This window comes from Poecilia latipinna, unplaced genomic scaffold (genome assembly GCF_001443285.1).
Source record: "Poecilia latipinna isolate Pla-1442-1.1 unplaced genomic scaffold, P_latipinna-1.0 Scaffold61, whole genome shotgun sequence".
Lineage (NCBI taxonomy): Eukaryota > Metazoa > Chordata > Actinopteri > Cyprinodontiformes > Poeciliidae > Poecilia > Poecilia latipinna.
The window spans coordinates 532,280-553,768 of NW_015112677.1; the positions used below are offsets into that span (position 1 = coordinate 532,280).

A 21,489-nucleotide genomic window follows, 5' to 3' on the forward strand; every position below is an offset into this window, starting at 1 on the left:
ACATAATTCTAGTGACGAGACAAAGAGGTGTTCTTCCCAGTTTATGGTGAAGAAGCTGCTTTTCCACGTTGAACTTGGAGTTACGCATATGGAGCAGAAGCTCGCAGAGTTTAGAGCCCGAAGACAGGCGGAAAAAGGCATGAAAAAGCCCGAACCTGCTGGTCCTCAGCCCGGAGATCAGAGAGGAGGAGGTCCTGCTGTTCAGCCTGACAGCAGTCATCAACCAAAGGAGCCCGAAACCAGCCAAGCTGCAATCAGCAGCTCTCAAGACAGGGTAAAAGATCATACAAACACATTAGCACAGTGAATATTGATTTTAATGAGACATTGTTAAAAAAATGCGGGTAACTCAGTCCGAATTACAATAGATTAGTTGCATTCTAAAGGTTTATGCAGGTGTAAGTAAATATGCAAACATTATTTTAAATCTGCATATAAAATACAATGTCAGAATCATTCAAAAATATATGTCACATTAAAGATAGACGTAAAGATCTACTTCTTTAAGAACCTGAACCCAGGATATATGTTTAATAAATAATATCTTAGTCAACTTCTATGAATTCCCTGTCAATGTCTTAGTCTTCCATTTGTATTCAGGTGTACTATTACACAAAAGTATTTACACCTCTTAAACTTTTTCAACTTAAGCCTAGTCTTTTGAATATTTCAATTGTTGCTTTGTCTAATAAACAAACACAAATCGGTGCATAAGTGAAATGGAAAGCAAATTCTACATGGTTTTAAGAACATTTACACTTGAAAACCTATAAAATCTCATTGGTATTCAACAAACCTTAGCCACCTTTTGTTTCATTTTCTGTTTCAAGTCTGTTGGGAGTGCATTCCTATCAGAATCACATGTCTAGAGACTGAAGTTCTTTTTTTCCTTTATAACCTGGCCCATGCTCAGTCAGGTTAAATGGAGAGGTTTTGTAAATAATCAATTTTAAAGTTTCTCCAGAGATCATATTCTTTCCTCTTCACAATTCTACACTTTTGCACAAGTGACCAACTTTATGTTGCTCTAGAACATTAATGGAAATAATTTTGTGTTTATGTAACTGTATAAGAAAAACTTCAAGTTTAAAAGTACATAACACTGTTTGTGGCATATGTGTAAACAGTTACCATAATGTTCATCTTAGTATTTGTATACTACTGTACGACGTTTTCAATTAGCTTATATTCTGTAATCCTGGGAGCCGCTGACCTTCCGTCATGTGTCCTGCAGGACTGTAGAGACTGGCTGCTAGACAGCACTCTGGGACGATGGTTTGCTTCAAGACAGCTGGTCCTCTCCAACATTATGCTGCTCAAAGTGCTGCTGTGGGTGGTTCTGCTGGGTCTTTTTGTCGAACTGGAATTCGGACTGCCTTTCTTCATCATCTCCCTGTTCTACTGGCTCTATGAAGGACTGCGCAGCCCAGAACCTAGAAAGCCAGGAGAACTGAGTGCTTACTCTGTCTTCAACCCAGACTGTCAGCCTCTCCTTGGCTCACTCACTGCTGAGCAGCTGGAGGGGGAGATGGGCTACAGACCTCTGGCCAACAGATAAACCGCTTGTCACTTGCATAACTGAAGGGGATAATTCGAGATCTTTGTTGTTTGGGAAAATGATTATGAACTGTATTTCTTATGTATCTATTGCACATTAAATTAACGCTGGCATACTTATTGCTTTGTTCCCTTCTATGCTGCAACACTTTTTATAGGAACCTCAGATGTAAATGTATATAAAACCTTTATCTACATTGGTCTTCTCACTGTTTGCCTTTCAAACATTAAATACCTTGATTGCTGAAACTTCCCTAAATGCCAGGGATAATTTGGGGACTACTCTTATTATTATTATTATTATTATTATTATTATTATTATATTTTTTTGACCACAGTTTGTTTTTAGTTCTGTTTGTTTTAATTTTCAATCAGCTTTATTTGCCAAGTTTGTGCTCGCAAACAAGGAGTTTGACTTTGGTTCCACTTTGGTCTCAATGTTCAGACATTTCAAATTTAAACATGTCAAATTTGGAGGACAATACATTGTTTTTGTTCTTTTATTTTCAAATATGGATATGTACTATTTTTTGTAAAAGAAGACGATGGATTATTGAAGTATTGAATTATGCACCCTGGGAAATTATGTGCCCCATCCATCAATAAATGATTCTTTTCAACATAACCGACCTTAAATAAGTCTTATACAAATGCTAAATGCTAGACCCTGACAGTGATGCTTTACTATCTCAAAAAATATAAAAAGGTATGAAGAAATGTTTCAGTTTCCAGACTTTACTGCTCATTGCCTAATCTGGAAGATGAACAAAAAGGAATTTCTATACACAGTTGTACAGAAAGTGAATAAAGATCACATTCTTTTGACTTATTTTTTTAAGCACGGTTTATTTTTTTACTGTATTTGGTAGATTTTTTTAAGGAATAAGGTATGTACTTATCTGTCAAGAAGAAATAACAATGTTGCAATAATTTCATGACACACATTGTTTTCAAATGTATGAAGAATATGTAATTTAATGGCATAATTTTTTGGTTATTTTCCTGACTTCAATATTTGACCTATTTTTTGGTTGCTAACTGAGAACCCATATATATTTTCTATTAAAAAAATTAAAAAAGGTGAATTTCACAGTTTTTAGAATCTGCACCTTGTTGTGAGGTGAGGATTTTAAAATGATCCCTGTGGTGATTCAAATTCAATTAAATGCTTTGCTTTAAATAATCTGTATTCAAGTCCAGATTTGAGATGTTTAGAGTTTGAAAATAGATTTTAACCCTGATTTTAGATTTTGCAGCTGCAAAAGATAAACCTGTGCAATTCACCACACGGTGTGTTAGAAGCATATTACTGTTTCCTAATTTGTGGAACAAAAAGATAAAACCTATGTTCTCAGATGTACAGCGTTAAAAAACTGATGCTCGTTCTGATCCGCACTCCTTACCAGTTGGTGGCGGTAAAGTACCGTAATGCTGTTTGCCAGGTGTCATTAAAGACCGCAATAAGAGGGAGAAGAAGATAGTTCACTCCAATCTACTTCCGCGTTGGTCCAAATGCAGCTCTACAAGTACATGTTTACCTTTCACTTGAAAATGTGTTACTGAAAGATTTGCAATATACTTAGTTACAACAATTAACTTTTTAAAAGCTTGTTAAAGGCCTCCCCCTGGTCTACCGTAGTTCACATTAAGCCGTTGCATTGCTGGGGGACTCAAAGTACAGTTAACTGTCCGTTTCCAGTCAAAGATCTGATGCATTCATAAAACTGAGGTGCGCCAACTACTTCTATTTTCTTCACCAGTAAGTAATGACCCCGTTACGAAACACAATCTATAATAATAGTTTCGTTTATTCTAAATATTTCCAATTTAGTATTTCTCGAATGGAAGCTAGTAACTTTCACTGATAGCTATGGAGTTTACATGGTTAACCAGTTAGCTGAACTAACAGATCTAGAATCCCAGATTAAGAACCCGTTCTCAAACTGTGCCGTTTTCAGAGGAAACATTCGGTTGTTTCATGTAAATGTACCGTACAAACACAACAAAACTCTTCCATTTTCACCAGAAATTGTTGTCGTGTAAACGGGGCCTAACTGTCTAATCTATACATCTAAAGTTAACGAATGAAAACTGGTTTGTAGTGCTGATACAAGCACTAGCATGCAACTAGTATTTGGTTCATTTGGTTGTATTGTTTGCATAAATGCAATCCGTCATGTGGGCCTATTTGTTAGGTAATGACCATATCTGTGTGGTTAGAGATATTGCCTTCAGACAACAAACAGTTGTATAGATAAATGTTTATTAGAGCAGGATCAATGTTCAACAGAGAAAATAATCACAAGCAGTTATGAGGTGTTTGAATACCCCATGCTTGCCCAATTTACAGACTTTTGGTATATAAGAAATGGCTGTTTGTTAGATGCTAAGGTTTCTTTTCCTCTTCAATGGCACTGCTTACTTAAGTATTTTTTTAATAAATTTTTGCCATTACTTCTGCTATATAGCTGTCTGAAGGTGTACTAAAATTTCTGTTTTTCATGATAAAATATTCAAATACCAAGCAAAACTATTCAGAATATGTCTCATCTCTGTTTCCTTACTGTTTTCTAGCGATCGACTAATTAAAAATGTCTGGCAATCCTGCTGTGGTTATGCGGCTGGTGGCGTCCGCCTACTCAGTCGCTGAAAAGGCCGGGGCCATAGTAAGGAACGTGCTTCACAGTAGAGAGCTTGGCATTGTTGAAAAGGTGCAGCATCAGATCAGTAGGAAAAAAAAACATATTTTCTTTAGCAGAAATGAATTAATTTTAAGCATTTATGACGAATATATATTTGCACCTTTTGCACAGACAGGAGCCAACGATCTGCAGACTCTCGCAGACCGACTTGCACAGAAAAGCATCTGTGCTTCGCTGTCCAGACGTTTCCCCAAGGTCACCATCATTGGAGAGGAGGTAACTGGATGTACAGCTTCATTTAGAAAACATGCACTGGTCAGACTAAATCAGCAGCTCAGAATGTCTGTTAATTACCCGATTACAGGATCTCCCATGTGAGGAGGTCCAGGAGGATATGATTGAGAATGGCCAGGCAGAGGAAATCCTTCAGAAGAGCTGTCCAAAAGAGTATGAAGCACTAAAAGAAGAAGAGGTAGCTACAAACAAATAAATAATGAAATCCTTTTTATGACTATTATTGTTATTGTGCATACATTTGAAAGCCTTATCCATAAGTGTGAACATGCTTAATTGGAATATGTTTGTGTTAATCTCAGCTAGTTGTTTGGGTTGATCCCCTTGATGGCACCAAAGAATACACTGAAGGTAAGGCATGTGTTCAAAAAAATCTGTGCTCTCAACTTGAGCTTTCAGTTTTCTTAATAATATGATACAGCTTGCAATGATATATAGCAAATACATAGTACCACAGCTTGCACCTAAGCTTAACCTTTCAGCATGGATTTCATGTTTGCTTTTGTTGCAGATTAGTCTTTGTGCACCAGTTTGTTGGCTGGTTTTTGGTTTCCTTTCCCTGCTTCACCGTCACTTTTACAGTGTTTGTGTTCCTCCTTTTGTGCGTCCCTGGGCTTTTCTCCTATCGTCCTCTTTCTTGTCCTCTCTTTGCTGCCTTCAGCCTCAAGTTGTCTCCATCTACAAGCTGTTGACCAGAAACCACACAAAGAGTTGGACAAGACTCACAGCACAGCTATCCGTACGGCAGTGTAGACAGAGCACTTTTAATGGCCACTTCAGAATTATTTGCCAGTGATAGAAAGGGTGATAGAATAGCTTATTTTCTTCAAATAACATTCCTCCTGTTTCTGGACTTAGGGCTACTGGACAACGTGACAGTTCTTATTGGCATTGCATATGGAGGCAGAGCAATTGCAGGCGTCATCAACCAGCCATTCTACAATTACCAGGTTCAAACCAAACTGCAAATTGTCCGCAGCTTTGCTTGAAAAGATGCCATCAGTAGGTTATTTTGACGGTTTTCTCTCCAGCTTGGATCAGGAGCTGTTTTGGGGAGAACAATATGGGGAGTTCTCGGATTGGGTGCCTTCGGGTTCCAGCTGCAGGAAGTTCCAGCCGATAAGCGAATTGTCACCACCACCCGTTCCCACAGCAACAAGACGGTAACGGACTGCGTGAACGCCATGGAGCCTCATGACGTTATAAGAGTCGGGGGTGCTGGAAACAAGGTGAGGTGGATTTGGAGCCACAGTGCTTTTACTACACTAATAAAACTTTTAGATGTGGGCTGTATTTTAAGCACTCCTGTTCATTGACTCCACACTTTGCAGATAATCCAGCTTATTGAAGGGAAAGCATCTGCTTATGTGTTTGCCAGTCCAGGCTGCAAGAAATGGGATACATGTGGTCCTGAGGCAATCCTGCATGCCGTCGGAGGTAAAACTCTTAAAGTTTAAGGAATGAAAAAAGGTTTATCTTTCACCAGATTGACTCTTAAGGTGAAATGATATCAACTTTTTTTTTGTTTTTCCTCATGCAGGAAAACTGACTGACATGTTTGGGAATCCTTACCATTATAATGCAGAGATAAAGCACATGAACTCTGCTGGGGTTCTCGCTACACTACGCAACCATGATTACTACGTCAGCAGAGTGCCACAGTCTGTGCTGCAAGCGCTGAAGTCAGATTGAGTTCGGTCATGATGTGCCTCTGGGGCAGAGATGGTCTTGGTCTTTATTTGTGTATTAAATTGCTATGACACTGTTTATTACTTGTTATTGTTGCAGTAATCTCATTCTTTTTGACAAGTGTCATTATTTAAATCATATATTAATTGTTATTAACAATTCAGCAGGAAAAGCTAGCCATCTAACCAACCTGGCCTTAAGTGAAAAAGTAGCTGGTTCCAACAGCTGGTTGTGGAACAGTTATAGCAAGAACCTCCATCATATGTTTGCAGTAATTTGGCAATTTATCTTTTATATTTTGGTGAGGGAATCTTAGCTGGACAAAACATACTGACTTCACTCCTGTGACTAAAACTTTTTTTTTTCTGATGGCATTATTATTGCCTGAGAAAATATATTTTTGTAATATGTTTTTTGCTGCATTTGGTTGCAGAAAACATTCACCAACTGCTGCTTTCCAAATAAATTATAGTAACCAGAGCAACATGTAGAGGAAAAAGATTCAAGTTTAAAATGTTAACAGACTTAATTATTTTAATCTAACATTTTAATAAACAGTAAAGTCATAAAAGGTGCCAAAATTAACTCCTTAAAACTTGCAAATATTTGATTGTTGCCTTTTTTGTAAATATGAATCCGTTTTTTTTTTTTTTTGAGAATTTATCAGTTTGTGAGCCTTTTATAACACCTGATTAAAATAGACAAATACTTGATTACATTTAGGAATATATTTTGTATTTTAATCAGGTAAATATAGTTAGTCATTTTTTCTGATGTATTTAACAGTAAACAAATTTACACAAATATTTGTTTTCCTCTTATTTGTCATAAATGCCAAATAAAAAACAGATTTCAACATGACTGTTGGTGTGCTTTCTTGTGTTTTCAGTCAGCACAAAAATATAAAGCTTAATAACAGAAAAGATTTTTTAATCTGTTTTTTTTATATAAATGAAAAAATAATTTTATAAATTTATGTAAATTTATACTGTTCTAGATTATACTACAGCAGGTTATGATTTTTAGATATTCATTTGTAGATCAGCTTTGCCCATTAGTTTGTGTCTTGGTCAACACAAATATTAAAATACAAAGTTAATATTATCTAAAGATGTTGATACCGCTTTTTAACGAAGAACCAACTCAAACTTTGCAGGTTAAAGAAAAATAAAACCCAACACAGTTTTGTAGGTCAGTCAAAATTAAAGATTTTTATTTCATTAATAAATAAATGTGACAGTGGTAAAATACAAAACGTATACATTTATGCAAGTTAATTACATCAGTGCGCAAAAAGAATGACTTAATGCTTAGTTACCAACCTTAAGACAAGCGGAGCAACCAGATGGAACAGACAGTAGCTTAACCGCTGCTGGCGAAAGCCACCCAGCGAGCCCCGTAATCTTATTGCCAAATTAGGAAACCATTATGAGGGTTGTTATTTTTTCATATCCATAAACAATATAACTTTAAAACCCAGTTTCTTTATTATGAGCAGCTTTTGCACTCTTCTTGCTTTTTTTGCGTTGAACGGCGGACATGATGAGCCAGCAGATAATGATGCCTGCCAGTAAACTCACAAATCCCACAACCACTGGCACCCACACAGGGATGGGAGTGGAACACTTTGGCAGTATGGTGGCACTGATGGTGCTGGTGGTGATGCTGCCTGGATCAACAGTAGTCTTGGGGGGTGCCGCTTGGCTGTTAGCTTTAGTGAAGATAAAAGGAGACGCCTGCAGGGAAAGGTGAAATTATTATACAATGATAAAAAAATTATTAGATAAGACACATCTGAGACAGATCGAAGAAGAAGCTATGAGAATCGTGCAACTGTTACATTGAGGGGGAAAAAAAAAATCAAAGTACATTAGAGTAAAATACTAATACAGAATTATCCTATAGGATGAAGTTTCAGTCAGAAATGTTTGTATGCTCTGCATCACCACGATCAAGTCCAGGCTTTTACTCCAAACATAAAGATCTACATATAACCCCACTCAGATTTGGATGACAATCTCTTAGAAAGTTACCTTCAACCACACAGTTTCTGTAGCCATTAGCAAGCTTTTGGCATAATTTTTCCTGGATATTTGACTGTACTTATCAGAAACAATGGAGTTAATTCATGGCTATGTCTAGAAAGGATTTATGTGCAAGAAAATGTAGCCTTGAACCTTTGTGCTTCTTTAATATCCAATCAGTGCTTTAAAACTACATAAAGGACAAAGTGCTGAACACAAATATAAAATCTATTAAAATCAACAGTATTCAGGAGATCTTTTTCTGTATGTTTCTTAAATAATAAACTTTTACAAACAGTGGGAATCCTGCACAAATCTGTGGGAGATCTATAAATACCTCAGAGGGGCAGTGAATCTTGGCACGGTCGTGTGTAAAGTTGTTGTAGGCTTGCTTCCTGCCAACCGGCTCCAGCTGGAACAGGAAAAAATTACATATATTGCTCTTAAAAAAAAAGTGAAGTGAATTCACTATACCCATGTTTGGTTCACAAGTGCAGAAAGCTCACCATGTTGTTCCACAGTGCGATGGCCATCTCTGCATGAGCCCGTTCACTCAGGTGGAAACAATCGGCAGAGAAGAAACTGGTGTCTACCTCGCCCAGCTGGTGAAAATCAGTTATGTCCAACATTATTTGGTTTTTGACCAGTTAATTTTACTTCTTACGTTGTATTAGTTCAGAGACTTACTCCAGTTTGAGGGATGAAGGAATAGTGGAAAAAGGGTTGCAACACAACAGCAAAGTCTTCTTTTCCATCATAACGATCTCCAGAAATTAGATACTCGATCTCAGTCTGGAAAACCAAAGTTCTTTTGGTCATCGTCATGTTGGAAAATAATACAAATATTTTTTTTTTTAGAAAACACAGCTTTTATCTATTACCTGGTAATTTCGATTGATTCGTTTCAGTTCCTCAATCTCTGGAGCGTTGTTTGCTGGATTGATAACGCAGTGACAGCTGACCCTGTAAAAAAAAAAACATCCTATGTTTCTTTTGGCACAAAAGATAATTCATTCTACAGCTGGTCAACAGCTACTGAAGATCAAACAATACTTTACAAAACAATATATCTTTAAATAACACTTCATGGACCTTTTTATAAAGAGATGGGAAGCTTTCAATCAGTGTCAGAGCAGCTGATTGACGAATGTCAAATAGTCTGTTTCATTCAAAGAACTGTGATCTGTTAAAGTGTGGGTTTGTGGAACAAACAGAAAGCATTCCTTAAGACCTTAAGAAAATTCTTCATCACACTTAGTAAGTCCAAACACTATTTCCAAAAAATTTTGAACTCCCTCGACCCAAATTGAGAGTTTCTGACAGAGAGGTTTCAAGACACTTCAAGCTCTCCATAAAAGTCTTTGACCGATAAATAAGACTTAAAACGCAAAACATGTGCTTAGACAGTTTACAACAGCGAAGAATTTAAAGGAATGAATAAGAAAAGACCTGCTCCATGAAAATAAAAACCAAGAAAATAAACTATCACACAAGAACTGTCAGGGATGAATAAAGTCAATATCAATTTAGACTCCTGGCAATGCAAACAAAATGTTGTGAAAAGATGTAAAACAATTTGGAAAATTCAAACTGATAAAATAATAAGCAGTAATATTTTGCAGTTCATGGTGATCTATAAGCAAAATTAAATGTCTTTCATCCGCTGTCATTTAATAATATTTAACTACAGCCATTAAAGCCACAGGTTTTATGCATTTAAAGGTGAGAACCAACCTCTGCTGTAGTGAACAGCCCAGTGTGTCCTTTTTAACAGTTTTAAACACATCCACCTGCATAAGATCCACCAGATTCACCAACACCCTCGGTACCTAGAGCCCCCACAGCAGGAAATGGGAAGACAATTATAATTTACTTCATTGTAGGTGGGCACTTCACAACATATGTATTTTAGTTTTTAACCCTCACCTCTTCGTAAAGCATGTCCAAGGTTAGCATGAGATTGTTGCTAAAACTCTTTGGTGACAAATTATTCTGCAAAGAATTGAGTGAACAACGTGTTAAAACACCGTGATAAAGTGTTATTTATTCACCATGTGGAAAACTTACTTGATCGTAGCAGTAATTACAAAGATCTGTTGTTCCGATGAAAATTGTCACAAGTTTCCAGTCACTTTCGAAATTCACCTCCTGTGTTGAAAACATGCTAATTTTGAGGATGGAGAGCAGATCAGGGATGCAGAGAGTTTTAAAGGTCAGAGGAAAGTCTCACCGTGTTTTCTTTCATGGCCTTAATGAGAGCTTGGACTTGTGCAGGAAGCTCTCTGAGACAGAAAAGAGACGGCAGAAGTTATTAGCAAAATTAAACAGATTTACTTGGCTGGAGGAGCAAGAGAAAAAATGCATACAAGGACTTTGCTCCAGCAACAGCCATGTTGAAGCCCTTTTGCAGCTGTCCTTGTCCTTTGGAGAAACCCTTTAGATCCGGATTGAACTTCTTCAAGATATCTGGCAAAACGCAGTGAGAGAAAGTGAAGCAGGTGCAGGAAAATCTGAAGCTATTGTTCTTTTTTTCAAAACAATAGTTTTTCTCTGCACTGGATAGTCAAGAATATGACTGTGCTACTCTTTAATAAGACTACAATGGACTAAAATCTTCAGTTTTGTATTATAAATGTCCTACAAAATGCAAACTGAAAACAGCAGTTTTCAACAAACTCACTTGGTAGTGTTGTGACAGTCTCCAAAGTTTGATCCCCTCCAATGCTGCAGGACATAATGCAATAAAATATTATATGATTTGGCTAAAATGTAAATGTGAAAAGTTAATTAAAATGAATATATTACCTCCATGATACTCCTTTGTATTCTGTATTAAGATCAAGAATGCTATTTGATTTTGCACCAGTTCCTGCCTGTTGAGTGAGGAACGCAGAAAGTGAAGTAAGATTAAACACCAGTTCACAAAATCTATAATGCTGATCAAAAACAGAGTACAAAGTTCAAAAGTGCTGGAATTATTTTTTTTAAAAATCATAAATGTTGGCGATAATTAAATTTGGCATAAGTTAACGTTCTGTTTTCTATTTTTAAGTGTAGAATTGCAGATATCTGTGTTTTCCGGTACTTACTGTCAAAGAGTCTCCCAGTGCTGCCACCACCTGAATATCTGATGGTCTCAGCATGTGTACTAAGGACCAAAACAGATTAAATCAGTTAACAGACAAGAGAGAGAAATTCAGGCTTCAATTCAATAACAAAAAGCAGTCACAGTGATTTGCACTTAGATTAAAAAGAAAATTTACATCTGAAAAATCCTTCTGTAAACCATTACAGCATTAGAAAGAATAATCAAATGGATCCTGAGGGTAGGGTATGGTTAAGGTTAGGGTAGGGTTAGGGTTGGGGTTACTGATATGGACTGATATGTGATGACAGTCTCACCTGAAGTCGGTTGACTTTCAGAGGGAGCCAAGTTATTACATGAAAAATCACTTCCCCAATTCTGAGGAAAAGACACACACAATTAATATGTTTTTGCATTTGCCGTTTAAGAGAAGAAAACTGGATTACAAAACTATTGAAGTAAAAATTCATTAAAGACTTGATATAAAGAAATAGAGAGCTGCAGAGGACAAAGGCCTATGTTGCATCTCTATTTGTTGATCATTTACAACTTTTTCATTCAGTTGGAATGAACAGTTTCATTCATTTTTGATAAAAACAACATAAACATTATAAACTTACAGTAATAGGATCGGGTTTGGGGGAGGGTGCAGAATACATATAATCACTGTTCTTATATGTCCGAATAAAGGGGGAATCCTGAAGAGAGAGAGAGAGAGAAAACTGTTTGTAAAAATGTCAAGACCATAAACTATATTTCACAAACACTATTCAATTCAAAATGTACTTTTCTAATTTCAAGAGATTTATATGAAAAAATATTAACTTTCATACATTTGTTGAACATTTCAGTTCAAAAGGAGAATCAAAGTCCTGGCTGGAGGTTTTGCTTCCCAGAGGTTCCAGCTGTAATGGAAAAAAGGACAGTTGAGCAACATTTATGGATATTCATGATAAAGTACATTGTATGATTTTTTTATTTTCATTACAAAAGTACAAAAATGTGTGGTTTATTCACCATGTTGTTCCAAAGAGAACGAGCCATCACTGTTTGGGCTTTCTGGCTGAGATGAAAGCAGTCAGGGCTGAAGTAAGAGCGATCTGGACGGCCATCCTAAGGAAGATTAATTAAATCAAATCAAATTTAATATGCATTGACTCCCTTTTCATGTCTTAAACAGTTCTACCTAAATGATTTAAGAATTTCTGTTCAGTTTATGTTTCAGATTGTTTTTAAAACTGAGTCAAGGATATAAAGTTTTCCAGAATTATTGATGCCTTCAGTAAACATGTAGAAAGACAAAAAATAAAAAATAAAAAAATAAGAAAATCCATATTTTGTTGCAGTAATATGATCTCACAATAAATTTTGGGAAAATATAATCACCTTTATTATGGGTTCATTAATTTAATGGGAAACATATGCTTTTTTACATATTTTTTTTCCAGTGGAGGCATAACTTGTGAAATATATTCAAATTTAGGTAGGTATTTAATTTTCCAGCAGTACACTGAATTTGAAAATATTAAGGGTGTATTCAGACTAGGTAGTCCGGTAGATTCGGTTCGATTGGGGACTAAAATTGCAACATTTGTTACATTTTCAGAACTATAGTTCGCATTCACACTGCACTGTGTCAAACGACTAACTAACTAAAAAACCTGTTCCCCCCGTCGCCTGTGGGGGCGCTGCACCAAGAACTACTGAAAGAATCGACACAAAACCTCTGAAGAAGACCAGCGCAACTGGTCAGAAAAAGTAATCAAAAACGGAGCAGTGTCAGATTTTAGCGGTTGTAGGATTTCTTGATTGATATACATTACTGGTTTGGACATGTCTGTTAGCCGCTAACGCTAGCGACGTGACGCTCCTACAGGCGCCGTTACGACGCGGTGAGTCTGTCCACTAAACCAGGCTGTTCCAATGCGGGATGAATCACAAAAATGATCGCAGCGCCATTATTTCTTACCCGATTTCTATAAACATCGATTAAATTAAAGCTGGGAAAATTGCTGATGTTTGTAAGTATTCTCCCTTGATCTTTATCAGTTTGGTTTCCATCAAGATGCAAGAGAGGACTAAGCAAATTCCTCCATCCTATTTGATGATTATGTTCAAACAAATGAGGCAATTAGTTCAGTTTTTGTCATTTATTAAAGGTTTAAAAATTACAGCAGCTGCAGAGCGCCACAGCAAAGGGGATTTAAGCTGATAAAGAGGTGAAACGACTTTAAACCAGTTATATTCTGCTTTTCCTCGCTTTCTGTGTCGGCACGCAGACCCGTTGATGTGACAACCGTCACGAAATCTTCGTTAACCCGTAGAGCAGAGAGTAATATACGACCAGAATGTCCTGCACTGTTGCTGACTTAATGCTTTTGAAACGGTCTCTAGTCAGCTTGCATTCAGACAGGTTTTCTAACGTTTCAGAGTTCACTTCAACCGTTCCGAGACCTAGGTTTTCAGGCGGATCAGAGTTCGGTTTTTATGTCCGTTTTGGAATTCAAATTTGCATTCAGACCTTCCCAAAAACTCGGAATTCCTAGACAAACGGATTAGAGTCTGATTCAAGACTCCAATCCTGGGTTGGTCTGGAATCACCCTTACTTTAGTAACTTTAAAGCAAAATCAAGCAGAAGGAGCACACCACACTATCAAAATTAAATAATTTCATAATCTACTGAGTGATCAAGTATAGAACATTGTTTACAAATAAAAGACAGAATTTCATTACTAACTGGCAGTCTGGGCAAAGCGATGTCTCTGAGGAAAGGCTGAATGACCACAGTGAAGTCTGACTGGGTATCATACCGGCCAGACTCAATAAGTTCATGCAGAGAACGCTGGAAGTTAAAAGAAACAATAATAACCATCAGTGACAATGATCATCTTATTTAATCTGATCATTTTTGTACATCTTATTCTACCTGATATCCTCTGTTTACGGTTTCCAATATTTGAAGAGCTTCAGAGTTAGGCTCTGGCATTACCACACAAGGGCACAATATGCTGTCAAAGAAGAAGTAACACTGTGTTAATGGTTAGCTAATAACTAGATGTCTCAAAAGGAGAGTATAAGGAGAAACTCACTTTAGAAGCCATGTTGGACAATTCAGCGATGCGTCCATGTGCATTTCTCTGAGTGGAGTTATGTAAAGAGGCTCCACTAGGTTCACCAGAGCTCGGGGAACCTGAGAGAGATCAGCTTTGTTAGTTCTAATAGACATGCAACCATTGTGATGTGGAAACACCTTGTCAAATGAGTGGCACCTCTTTTTGGAGATAGTCCAAGCTTTCCTTGAGAAACCCTACGTAGTTTTCCACTGAGTAAAGGAGCTGTAAATGAAGAGAAAATGTGTTTCTTTACACACCATCAGAGATAACTTCATAGTTTTGTCTTCTTGCTTCCAAATTTGAGACTCACGCTATTTTCGCAGTATGCACAAAGGTCGTTTCCACCAATAAAGATAGTAATCAGCTTCCAGTCTGATTCAAAGTTGATATTCTGGAGAAAAGAACATGAAGAGAGAAAAAGAATTAACTTAGCTATTTTTATACCACTACATTAAATAATGTCAAAACTCAAAGTATTTTTCAAGCTCGAGTTGCTGTGTAGAATTACAAAAGATAAATGTAGACTTACGTCATTTTTCATCTTTGTTACCAGGGTACGCACTTGTGATGGTATATCCCTTTGAACAGAAATGCAAAATGCAATCATGTTTATCGCTAAACGATGTGATGTTATCCCACTAACGATTAAGTAACTTTTAATAAAAAATGGTAACTTGTTGCTAAAATTAACACCTGGAGAACTTACCTGCTCTTTGCACCAGGCACTGCCTGATTAAGGAAAGCTTGTGGATTATTCTGATCACCGACACCAAGCGAGTATCCCGTCACATTGTGGTTAAAATGTTTTAAAATGTCTGTAAAAACCAAATACTCTTTTAAAAAAGGAACATTTGATGCAAAATTGATATTTCTCAAAAATGAGTGATTACTAATGAAGCCATCAGAAATACGTACTGGGTAAAGTGGTAACAGTTGTGAGGTTTCCATCTCCACCAATGCTGAAAACAAACATAGGAAATTACTTTCAGAAAGTGCCCTTAACTTTATTTAATCAAAGAGTATGAAAAATAATAGTTAAGAGATGAAAACAAGATGCTGAAATAATAAAATTAGAGAGTCTTGACATACCACCAGGATAAACCTCGGTACTGACGTAAGACATCCAGGACGTTATTAGGGCTGGATCCGATGCCGTTCCCTGCCTGGCAGAAAGAATAGGAAAGTCCTTCAGTAAAATGTATGACCCAAAATGTCTAACAAACAAAATGACTCACTGTTAAAGAATCCCCCACAGCCGCCACAACTTTGATATCTGCAGGCCGGAGTTCATGGACTGGAAAATACAAAGAAAATGTCAGGCGATGTCAGATTGTGTTGTTCTAGATCCCACTGATAGAGCCTTTAGAGAGACCATACTGTTTACTGTCTGCTCACACTAATGAACAAATAGACCACTTTTTGACAACCATAGTTTCCTTTAGTAGGTAAGTTTTAGTTTAAATTATTAGAAATAAAAAAAAAACAAGGTTTGGTTTACAGGATACTAATGTGTGATGGCTCAAAAGTAAAGATTACCAAGAGCCAAATAAGACAAAAAACTATGAAAATATTTTATTTGAAACAAATTATATGTTAACACATAAAATTACCTGAAGTAGGAATGGAGGATGAAGGACTGCGGTCTTCACAGGGCAACTCTGTGCCTGTATGCTGATGATCAAGCACATATAAAATAACCACAATGAGATAAGACCCCTAATGCTTGGCAAACCATTTGGTTTGGTTGTGAATTATTCTTACAGTCTGAATGAAATGGTCTGCGTTTCTGTGGTGACTTGAAGGAGTGTTAAATTCTGTCCTCAGGAACGGTCGGTCCTTGTGAAGGAGGAACAGTTTGAGTAAGTGAGTAAATGAGTAAGAATTAACATCTCATGTCACTTGTAAATCTTTATATGACTGTTTGTGAAGACCTTTTGTATTTATACTCACCTCAGTGGGGCATTGCAATGTAGGGATGTTTTTCTTATGGTCTGGAATATGTTGGTCGACAATGGGCTGAAGCTGTGAAAAAAAAATAAACCACACACATAGATGTGACATCCTCTCAGAGTGACAGACTAAAAGTGTTGGTCAGTGTCACTTTCACAACTTCAGATCTCACCAGGTTTTTCCACAACTGTAGCATCAGTTCATCAGTTCGCTTTGAGGCTTCAAACTCTCCAATAGGCTTTCCAGTCTGCTAGCAAGAAAGATTTATACATATTCAAAAGATATGATCACCTTTCTCCTTTCTCTAAATATACAGGTATGTTAGATGCTGCTTGTCGGAGAAAGTGTAAATGTAAAACGATCACATCAGCAGCTTAAACTCACAGATGACAGGCCTCTGATGAGAGGGGTCGCCTGAAGAGTGACAGTGAAGTCATCTCTGTCTCTGTACCAATGTTTCTGTACCATCAGCTCATCCAGCAACTCCTGGAAAATAAAAACAGTTAGAAAAGAGCAGTTTGAAACTGTTCAGACTCCTTTTATCTTACAAGTCTTTAGCAAACATGACGTTATGCAACAGCTCACTCTACAACTAAGTAGATCTTATTAAAAAGGAAGAAGCTTTATTTGGTGGGAATGAGAAACCTACCTGCAGGGTGTGAGTCAGCACGGCTCTCTGAAGCTTGAGTTCTCCGTCGGTGTATGTGTGTGTGCATGGGCACATCCTGTAAGCAAAACACCTTTATTTACTCAACAAAACCTATCAAGCTACTAAGAACAGCCAAAAACATGCTCAAAATTCAGTTATTTCAAAATAGTAGGCTAAATACTCATAGCAGACAATTTTCTTTTTCCACTTTTCTCTTTGAGCCCAGTATTATCCCTTTCTGATTCTTTCTTTTGGTGCTGCTTACTTTGTCTGGAATGTGTTTAGTCCTCCATCCCACAATGCCACACTGACAATGATCTTTTTCAGCTGCAGCAAGTACAAGTAAAAGTACATTATACACATAATCACTGTCTCTTAAATTACTGCAAAGAGCAATGACACTATTTAATTTGCAACATACCTGAGAGTGGAGCAACTGCACAGCAATATCTACCTCCTCAACCAGCTGTTTGAGAAGAGACGAGATCTGCAGCAAAGACACAAGGATTGTTTTGTGAATAATTTCTTGACCGTTATGCTTTAGTCACTTTGAAGTTCTTTTTTCAGGAACTAATTACACATGAATAACATTTTTCCATCACATCTTGTGATTAAATCACGTCAAGGAAAGTTCAGGAGTGAGAGTTGGACTGTGAGATAATATCTGGACTCTGTAACTTTAAACCTCTGAAACAACACGCATTAAACTCTAATGAACAAGTGATTTTTATTAGTGGCCTTTGAAGTTTAGGCTCTAAGCAACTGATAGAGTCATGTTTATAATTTCCTCTTCAGTATCTAATTATGTTACTAGTTTGTCTGTTTTTGACTCAGTTGCATTGTGTACTTAAAGTCTTTATATTCTCTATTAAACATTAATTCCATGTAAATGTCAGTCATGTACAACACAGAATTAAACATGCACAACATGATACAATCTCATTCAACTGAGCTGTAAAGGTGCCAGTCAGGCATTCACCCTATTTGAAACTCTCCATCCATTTCTGATGCATGTTTAAACTCTAGATTGCCTGAGACAGATTTGCTGCTTTTTTCTCTTCTTCCCTTTTATCCAAATGCATTGTTTACCTGCTCCTGCTGCTCACAGGCACACAGTCGATCCAGCTGAACAAAGAGAAGCACCAACTTCCAGTCTTGATTCTCATCAGCGCCCTGCTGGAGGAAATCAGATCATATGATATTTTTATCAGGTTTTTTTTTATTAGGACTCAGTATTAGTCTAAGTCACGACACTCAATAAATGACATTTAAATGGCAAATTATGTAGTTTGTCGCAACAATATTGACACACTTCACATTTTGTCCCAAATACATCCACAAACATCAGTATATTATTTGGAGCGTTCCTGTGACAAATCATCACAAAATAATCCATTATTGTAAAGTGAAAAAAAAAACAGATTCACAGATAAGAGGAGAGAATCTGTTGACAACACAACTATCAGTCATGCACTCCACAAACCTGGATAATATATAAGAGTGACAGGTGTCACCTTTCTATTCCTCGCCATGGTAGGAAAGCATTGTAGCAAAAATGACTGAACACAAGAATTAAATTGGATGATTTACAATAAAGTTTAATCGTAAAAATAAACTGGAGTTTTTACCTTGTTGCTCTGTAAGTAAAGGGACAGTTCATTTGCTTGGTCCACCAGTGTGCTGTAAATAGTAAGAAACTTTTGATAAGAATAAAGACATAACTTGAAGCATTCAAAATCACAAATTATTTATGTGACGAGTAAAAACTTTGTACCCATGTTGAAGAAACTGAGGGATGCGTTTGTCTTCTGAGATGGGAGTCACTAGTCCAGGATTGAACAGAGTCACCAGCTCTGTTCAAGAAAAGGAGGAGAAAATGAATAAATAAAAACACAAAGGAGTTAAACATCAAAACTCTAACAATTCAGAATTTAAGCAACACCTCAGCATGTACGGTAAAGAACAGAGTTATAATATACAACATTTCAGTCTGTGAAAATTAAATGCCAAAGCACTGTTTTGTTTCAGGCAGTGTATGAAGTAGTAGTACAGTAATCCAGATTTTAAAAAGCTTTTATAGCAGTGGCAGCTGAATTAGTTCTGTGCTGTTTTGTTCCAGGAAGGCTGAATCTTGTCATGACAGCTGGTGCTGTCTGTCAGGTAGTGGAGACAGCACCAGCTCACAGCCCACCCAAAACCCCCGGCAACCACCTAAACCTGAGAAAATACAGGCAATGTGTGGATGTCTGATACTATCTCAGCTAATGTCAATATCAGTGCGGTAAAGATAGAAGGAACCATACCTGTGAGTTTTGATAAGACTGTGGACAGCTCAGTGCTGCAGAGGAGGACCAGAGAAGGAATTTCAGATCTTTCAATAGAGACTTTACTGCATTAAAAATCATGGTCTTTTCTCACCTTTCTTCATTAAGTCCAACATAGGAAAGCACTGCTACATCAGATGGTCTGACTGTGTCAGCTTGAGAAAAAAATATAAAGATATATTTGCTTATGTTTAAAATTACAGCAGAAATTGATAACATTCCTCTAAAGAAGGACTTCATTAATCAAATATTATGAAATATACAACTTTTTCCCATCACATTCATTTTCATCTCAAAAAGCAGCCACATTGATTTGCACTTAGATTAAAAAGAAAATTTACATCTGAAAATCCTTCTGTAAACCATAACACCATTAGAAAGAATAATCAAATGGATTCTGACTGATTTGTGATGACAGTCTCACCTGAAGTTGGTTTACTGTCAGAGGGAGCCAAGATGTTGCATGAAAAATCGCTTCCCCGATTCTGAGGAAAAGACACACATAATTAATATGCTTTTCCATTTGCAGTTTAAGAGAAGAAAACTGGATTACAAAAATATTGAAGTAAAAATTCACAAAAGACTTGATGTAAAGAAACAGAGAGCTGCAGAGGACAATGGCCTGCATTGCATCTCTATTTGTTGATCATTTATAACTTTTTCATTCAGTTGGAATATATGCGTTCATTAATTTTTAATAAAAATAACATTATAAACTTACAGTAATAGGATCAGTTTTGGAGGAGGGTGCAGAATAAGTGTAATCACTGTTCTTAGATGTCCGAATAAAGGGGGAATCCTGAAGAGAGAGAGAAAACTGTTCGTAAAAATGTCAGGACCATAAACTACATTTCAAAAACACTATTCAATTCAAAATGTACTTTTCTAATTTCAAAAGATTTAAATAAAATATTAACTTTCATACATTTGTTGAACATTTCAGGTCAAAAGCAGAATTAAAGTCCTGGCTGGAGGTTTTGCTTCCCACAGGTTCCAGCTATAAGGGGAAAAAAGGACAGTTGAGCAACATTTATGGATATTCATGATAAAATACATTACATCATTTTTACTATCATTATAAAAGTACAATGACATGTGGTTTATTCACCATGTTGTTCCAAAGAGAACGAGCCATCAGTGTTTGGGATTTCTGGCTGAGATGAAAGCAGTCAGCGCTGAAGTAAGAGCGATCTGGACGTCCATCCTAAGGAAGATTAATTAAATCAAATCAAATTTGAAATGCATTGATTTCCTTTTCATGTCTTAAACAATTCTACCTAAATGCTTTAAGAATTTCTGTTCAACATATGTTACAAATAGTTTTTAAAACTGAGACAAGGATATAAGAAGTATTGATGCCTTTTGCAGTGTTGTAGTACTCAAGATCGATCTTGGTCTCGAGACCATTTTTTGATGTTCTCTGTCTCAGACTCGACCGCATTGGTCTCGGTCTTGTCTCGGTCTCGGGTGCTGAGGACTCGGCATTTTATTTCAAGACCAGTCAAGACCGCAACTGTGGAAATCTCACTAAACGTACAGCATACTGTCCAGCTTGTTTGCTAACATCTTTGTTTTCACTGAATGCAAAACACACCGATTAAAATCCAAGCAATAACGTGACTTACCAAATACGTGTTTCTGTTACTCCCCCCACCCTTCACTCGCACGCGGCGCTCCAAGACATGCGCAGTGGTTTTCTTTGAGTGGCATAAGATGTCTGTCTAATCGTCAGTAATAGAATAGCGCTGCATAAATCATAAGAAATCTGATGGCAACAGCTAATTCAGCAGCGCTTCGCTTTCACAGACGGTGAGGACTACATCTAACTTTATTCACTTAGAAAAGAAGCTCAAAGAAAGGTAAGCTCCGTTGACATGATGTTAGCAAAGCTAGCTGTACAGAGACACAGCTAGCAATAATTCAGCGCATTGTACTGAATTATTGTGCGGAGGTGTTGACTAAGTGTCACATATATGGACAACACTGTGTCCAAAAGTCTGCAATATAGTGATGAGACATTCACGAACGATTCGAGTCTTCTGAACTTTTACTAAGAAGATAGGACTGGAGACTCACTGAAAGCCGTTCTTTGTTCTTGTGATGCTCTGCGTACACTGCAGTATCTATCATTATTTTATTTAATTATGTACATTGATATTTA

The 21,489-nt window shown here is 36.9% G+C and overlaps 3 protein-coding genes across 4 annotated transcripts in view; 2 read left to right on the forward strand and 1 right to left on the reverse strand.

The window, feature by feature from the left end:
* The first annotated feature begins 21 nt into the window (after nt 1-21).
* Nucleotides 22-1,828, forward strand: saysd1 (SAYSVFN motif domain containing 1). Its single transcript, XM_015057376.1, has 2 exons — nt 22-274; nt 1,235-1,828. Exons 1-2 carry the CDS (start codon nt 44-46, stop codon nt 1,556-1,558), a joined length of 555 nt encoding a protein of 184 aa, XP_014912862.1. The 5' UTR covers nt 22-43; the 3' UTR covers nt 1,559-1,828.
* Nucleotides 1,829-3,025: 1,197 nt separating this feature from the next.
* bpnt1 (bisphosphate nucleotidase 1) lies at nt 3,026-7,034 on the forward strand. Of its 2 annotated transcripts, XM_015057422.1 has the most exons (10): nt 3,026-3,316; nt 4,132-4,268; nt 4,371-4,475; nt 4,564-4,671; nt 4,796-4,844; nt 5,155-5,232; nt 5,352-5,443; nt 5,525-5,722; nt 5,825-5,930; nt 6,034-7,034. In XM_015057422.1, exons 2-10 carry the CDS (start codon nt 4,149-4,151, stop codon nt 6,183-6,185), a joined length of 1,008 nt encoding a protein of 335 aa, XP_014912908.1. In that variant the 5' UTR covers nt 3,026-3,316; nt 4,132-4,148; the 3' UTR covers nt 6,186-7,034. The 2 variants fall into 2 exon arrangements, with proteins under 2 accessions (XP_014912908.1, XP_014912916.1); XM_015057430.1 differs by lacking the exon at nt 5,155-5,232.
* A 343-nt stretch (nt 7,035-7,377) lies between these two features.
* The window catches only part of LOC106962810 (phospholipase B1, membrane-associated-like), a 28,507-nt gene continuing 14,395 nt past the window's right edge, over nt 7,378-21,489 (reverse strand). Inside the window, exons 25-68 of the mRNA XM_015057442.1 lie at nt 20,437-20,532; nt 20,254-20,325; nt 20,050-20,127; nt 19,753-19,813; nt 19,423-19,483; nt 19,308-19,342; nt 18,779-18,857; nt 18,633-18,684; nt 18,094-18,177; nt 17,426-17,491; nt 17,270-17,331; nt 17,005-17,080; nt 16,740-16,841; nt 16,528-16,602; nt 16,356-16,427; nt 16,167-16,241; nt 16,016-16,076; nt 15,641-15,699; nt 15,495-15,568; nt 15,321-15,364; nt 15,112-15,220; nt 14,935-14,983; nt 14,716-14,796; nt 14,562-14,627; nt 14,382-14,482; nt 14,219-14,300; nt 14,030-14,134; nt 12,309-12,404; nt 12,125-12,196; nt 11,912-11,989; nt 11,609-11,669; nt 11,296-11,354; nt 11,012-11,079; nt 10,887-10,930; nt 10,573-10,672; nt 10,437-10,488; nt 10,274-10,354; nt 10,133-10,198; nt 9,941-10,035; nt 9,088-9,169; nt 8,894-8,998; nt 8,713-8,808; nt 8,544-8,618; nt 7,378-7,918 (exon numbers count right to left, since the gene is read on the reverse strand). Of these exons, the coding sequence (XP_014912928.1) occupies nt 7,652-7,918; nt 8,544-8,618; nt 8,713-8,808; nt 8,894-8,998; nt 9,088-9,169; nt 9,941-10,035; nt 10,133-10,198; nt 10,274-10,354; nt 10,437-10,488; nt 10,573-10,672; nt 10,887-10,930; nt 11,012-11,079; nt 11,296-11,354; nt 11,609-11,669; nt 11,912-11,989; nt 12,125-12,196; nt 12,309-12,404; nt 14,030-14,134; nt 14,219-14,300; nt 14,382-14,482; nt 14,562-14,627; nt 14,716-14,796; nt 14,935-14,983; nt 15,112-15,220; nt 15,321-15,364; nt 15,495-15,568; nt 15,641-15,699; nt 16,016-16,076; nt 16,167-16,241; nt 16,356-16,427; nt 16,528-16,602; nt 16,740-16,841; nt 17,005-17,080; nt 17,270-17,331; nt 17,426-17,491; nt 18,094-18,177; nt 18,633-18,684; nt 18,779-18,857; nt 19,308-19,342; nt 19,423-19,483; nt 19,753-19,813; nt 20,050-20,127; nt 20,254-20,325; nt 20,437-20,532 (3,474 nt within the window). The 3' untranslated portion in view covers nt 7,378-7,651. The remainder of the gene's footprint in view (nt 7,919-8,543; nt 8,619-8,712; nt 8,809-8,893; nt 8,999-9,087; nt 9,170-9,940; nt 10,036-10,132; nt 10,199-10,273; nt 10,355-10,436; nt 10,489-10,572; nt 10,673-10,886; nt 10,931-11,011; nt 11,080-11,295; nt 11,355-11,608; nt 11,670-11,911; nt 11,990-12,124; nt 12,197-12,308; nt 12,405-14,029; nt 14,135-14,218; nt 14,301-14,381; nt 14,483-14,561; nt 14,628-14,715; nt 14,797-14,934; nt 14,984-15,111; nt 15,221-15,320; nt 15,365-15,494; nt 15,569-15,640; nt 15,700-16,015; nt 16,077-16,166; nt 16,242-16,355; nt 16,428-16,527; nt 16,603-16,739; nt 16,842-17,004; nt 17,081-17,269; nt 17,332-17,425; nt 17,492-18,093; nt 18,178-18,632; nt 18,685-18,778; nt 18,858-19,307; nt 19,343-19,422; nt 19,484-19,752; nt 19,814-20,049; nt 20,128-20,253; nt 20,326-20,436; nt 20,533-21,489) is intronic.

What these genes read in the sequence shown, in the direction of transcription:
- bpnt1 (XM_015057422.1), top strand. Translation starts at nt 4,149, where the DNA reads ATGTCTGGCAATCCTGCTGTGGTTATGCGGCTGGTGGCGTCCGCCTAC. An exon ending in AAGCACTAAAAGAAGAAGAG is followed by an intron (nt 4,672 to 4,795) that starts GTAGCTACAAAC and finishes TGTTAATCTCAG; the next exon opens with CTAGTTGTTTGGGTTGATCC. An exon ending in AATCCTGCATGCCGTCGGAG is followed by an intron (nt 5,931 to 6,033) that starts GTAAAACTCTTA and finishes TTCCTCATGCAG; the next exon opens with GAAAACTGACTGACATGTTT.
- saysd1 (XM_015057376.1), top strand. Translation starts at nt 44, where the DNA reads ATGGTGAAGAAGCTGCTTTTCCACGTTGAACTTGGAGTTACGCATATG. An exon ending in TCAGCAGCTCTCAAGACAGG is followed by an intron (nt 275 to 1,234) that starts GTAAAAGATCAT and finishes TGTGTCCTGCAG; the next exon opens with GACTGTAGAGACTGGCTGCT.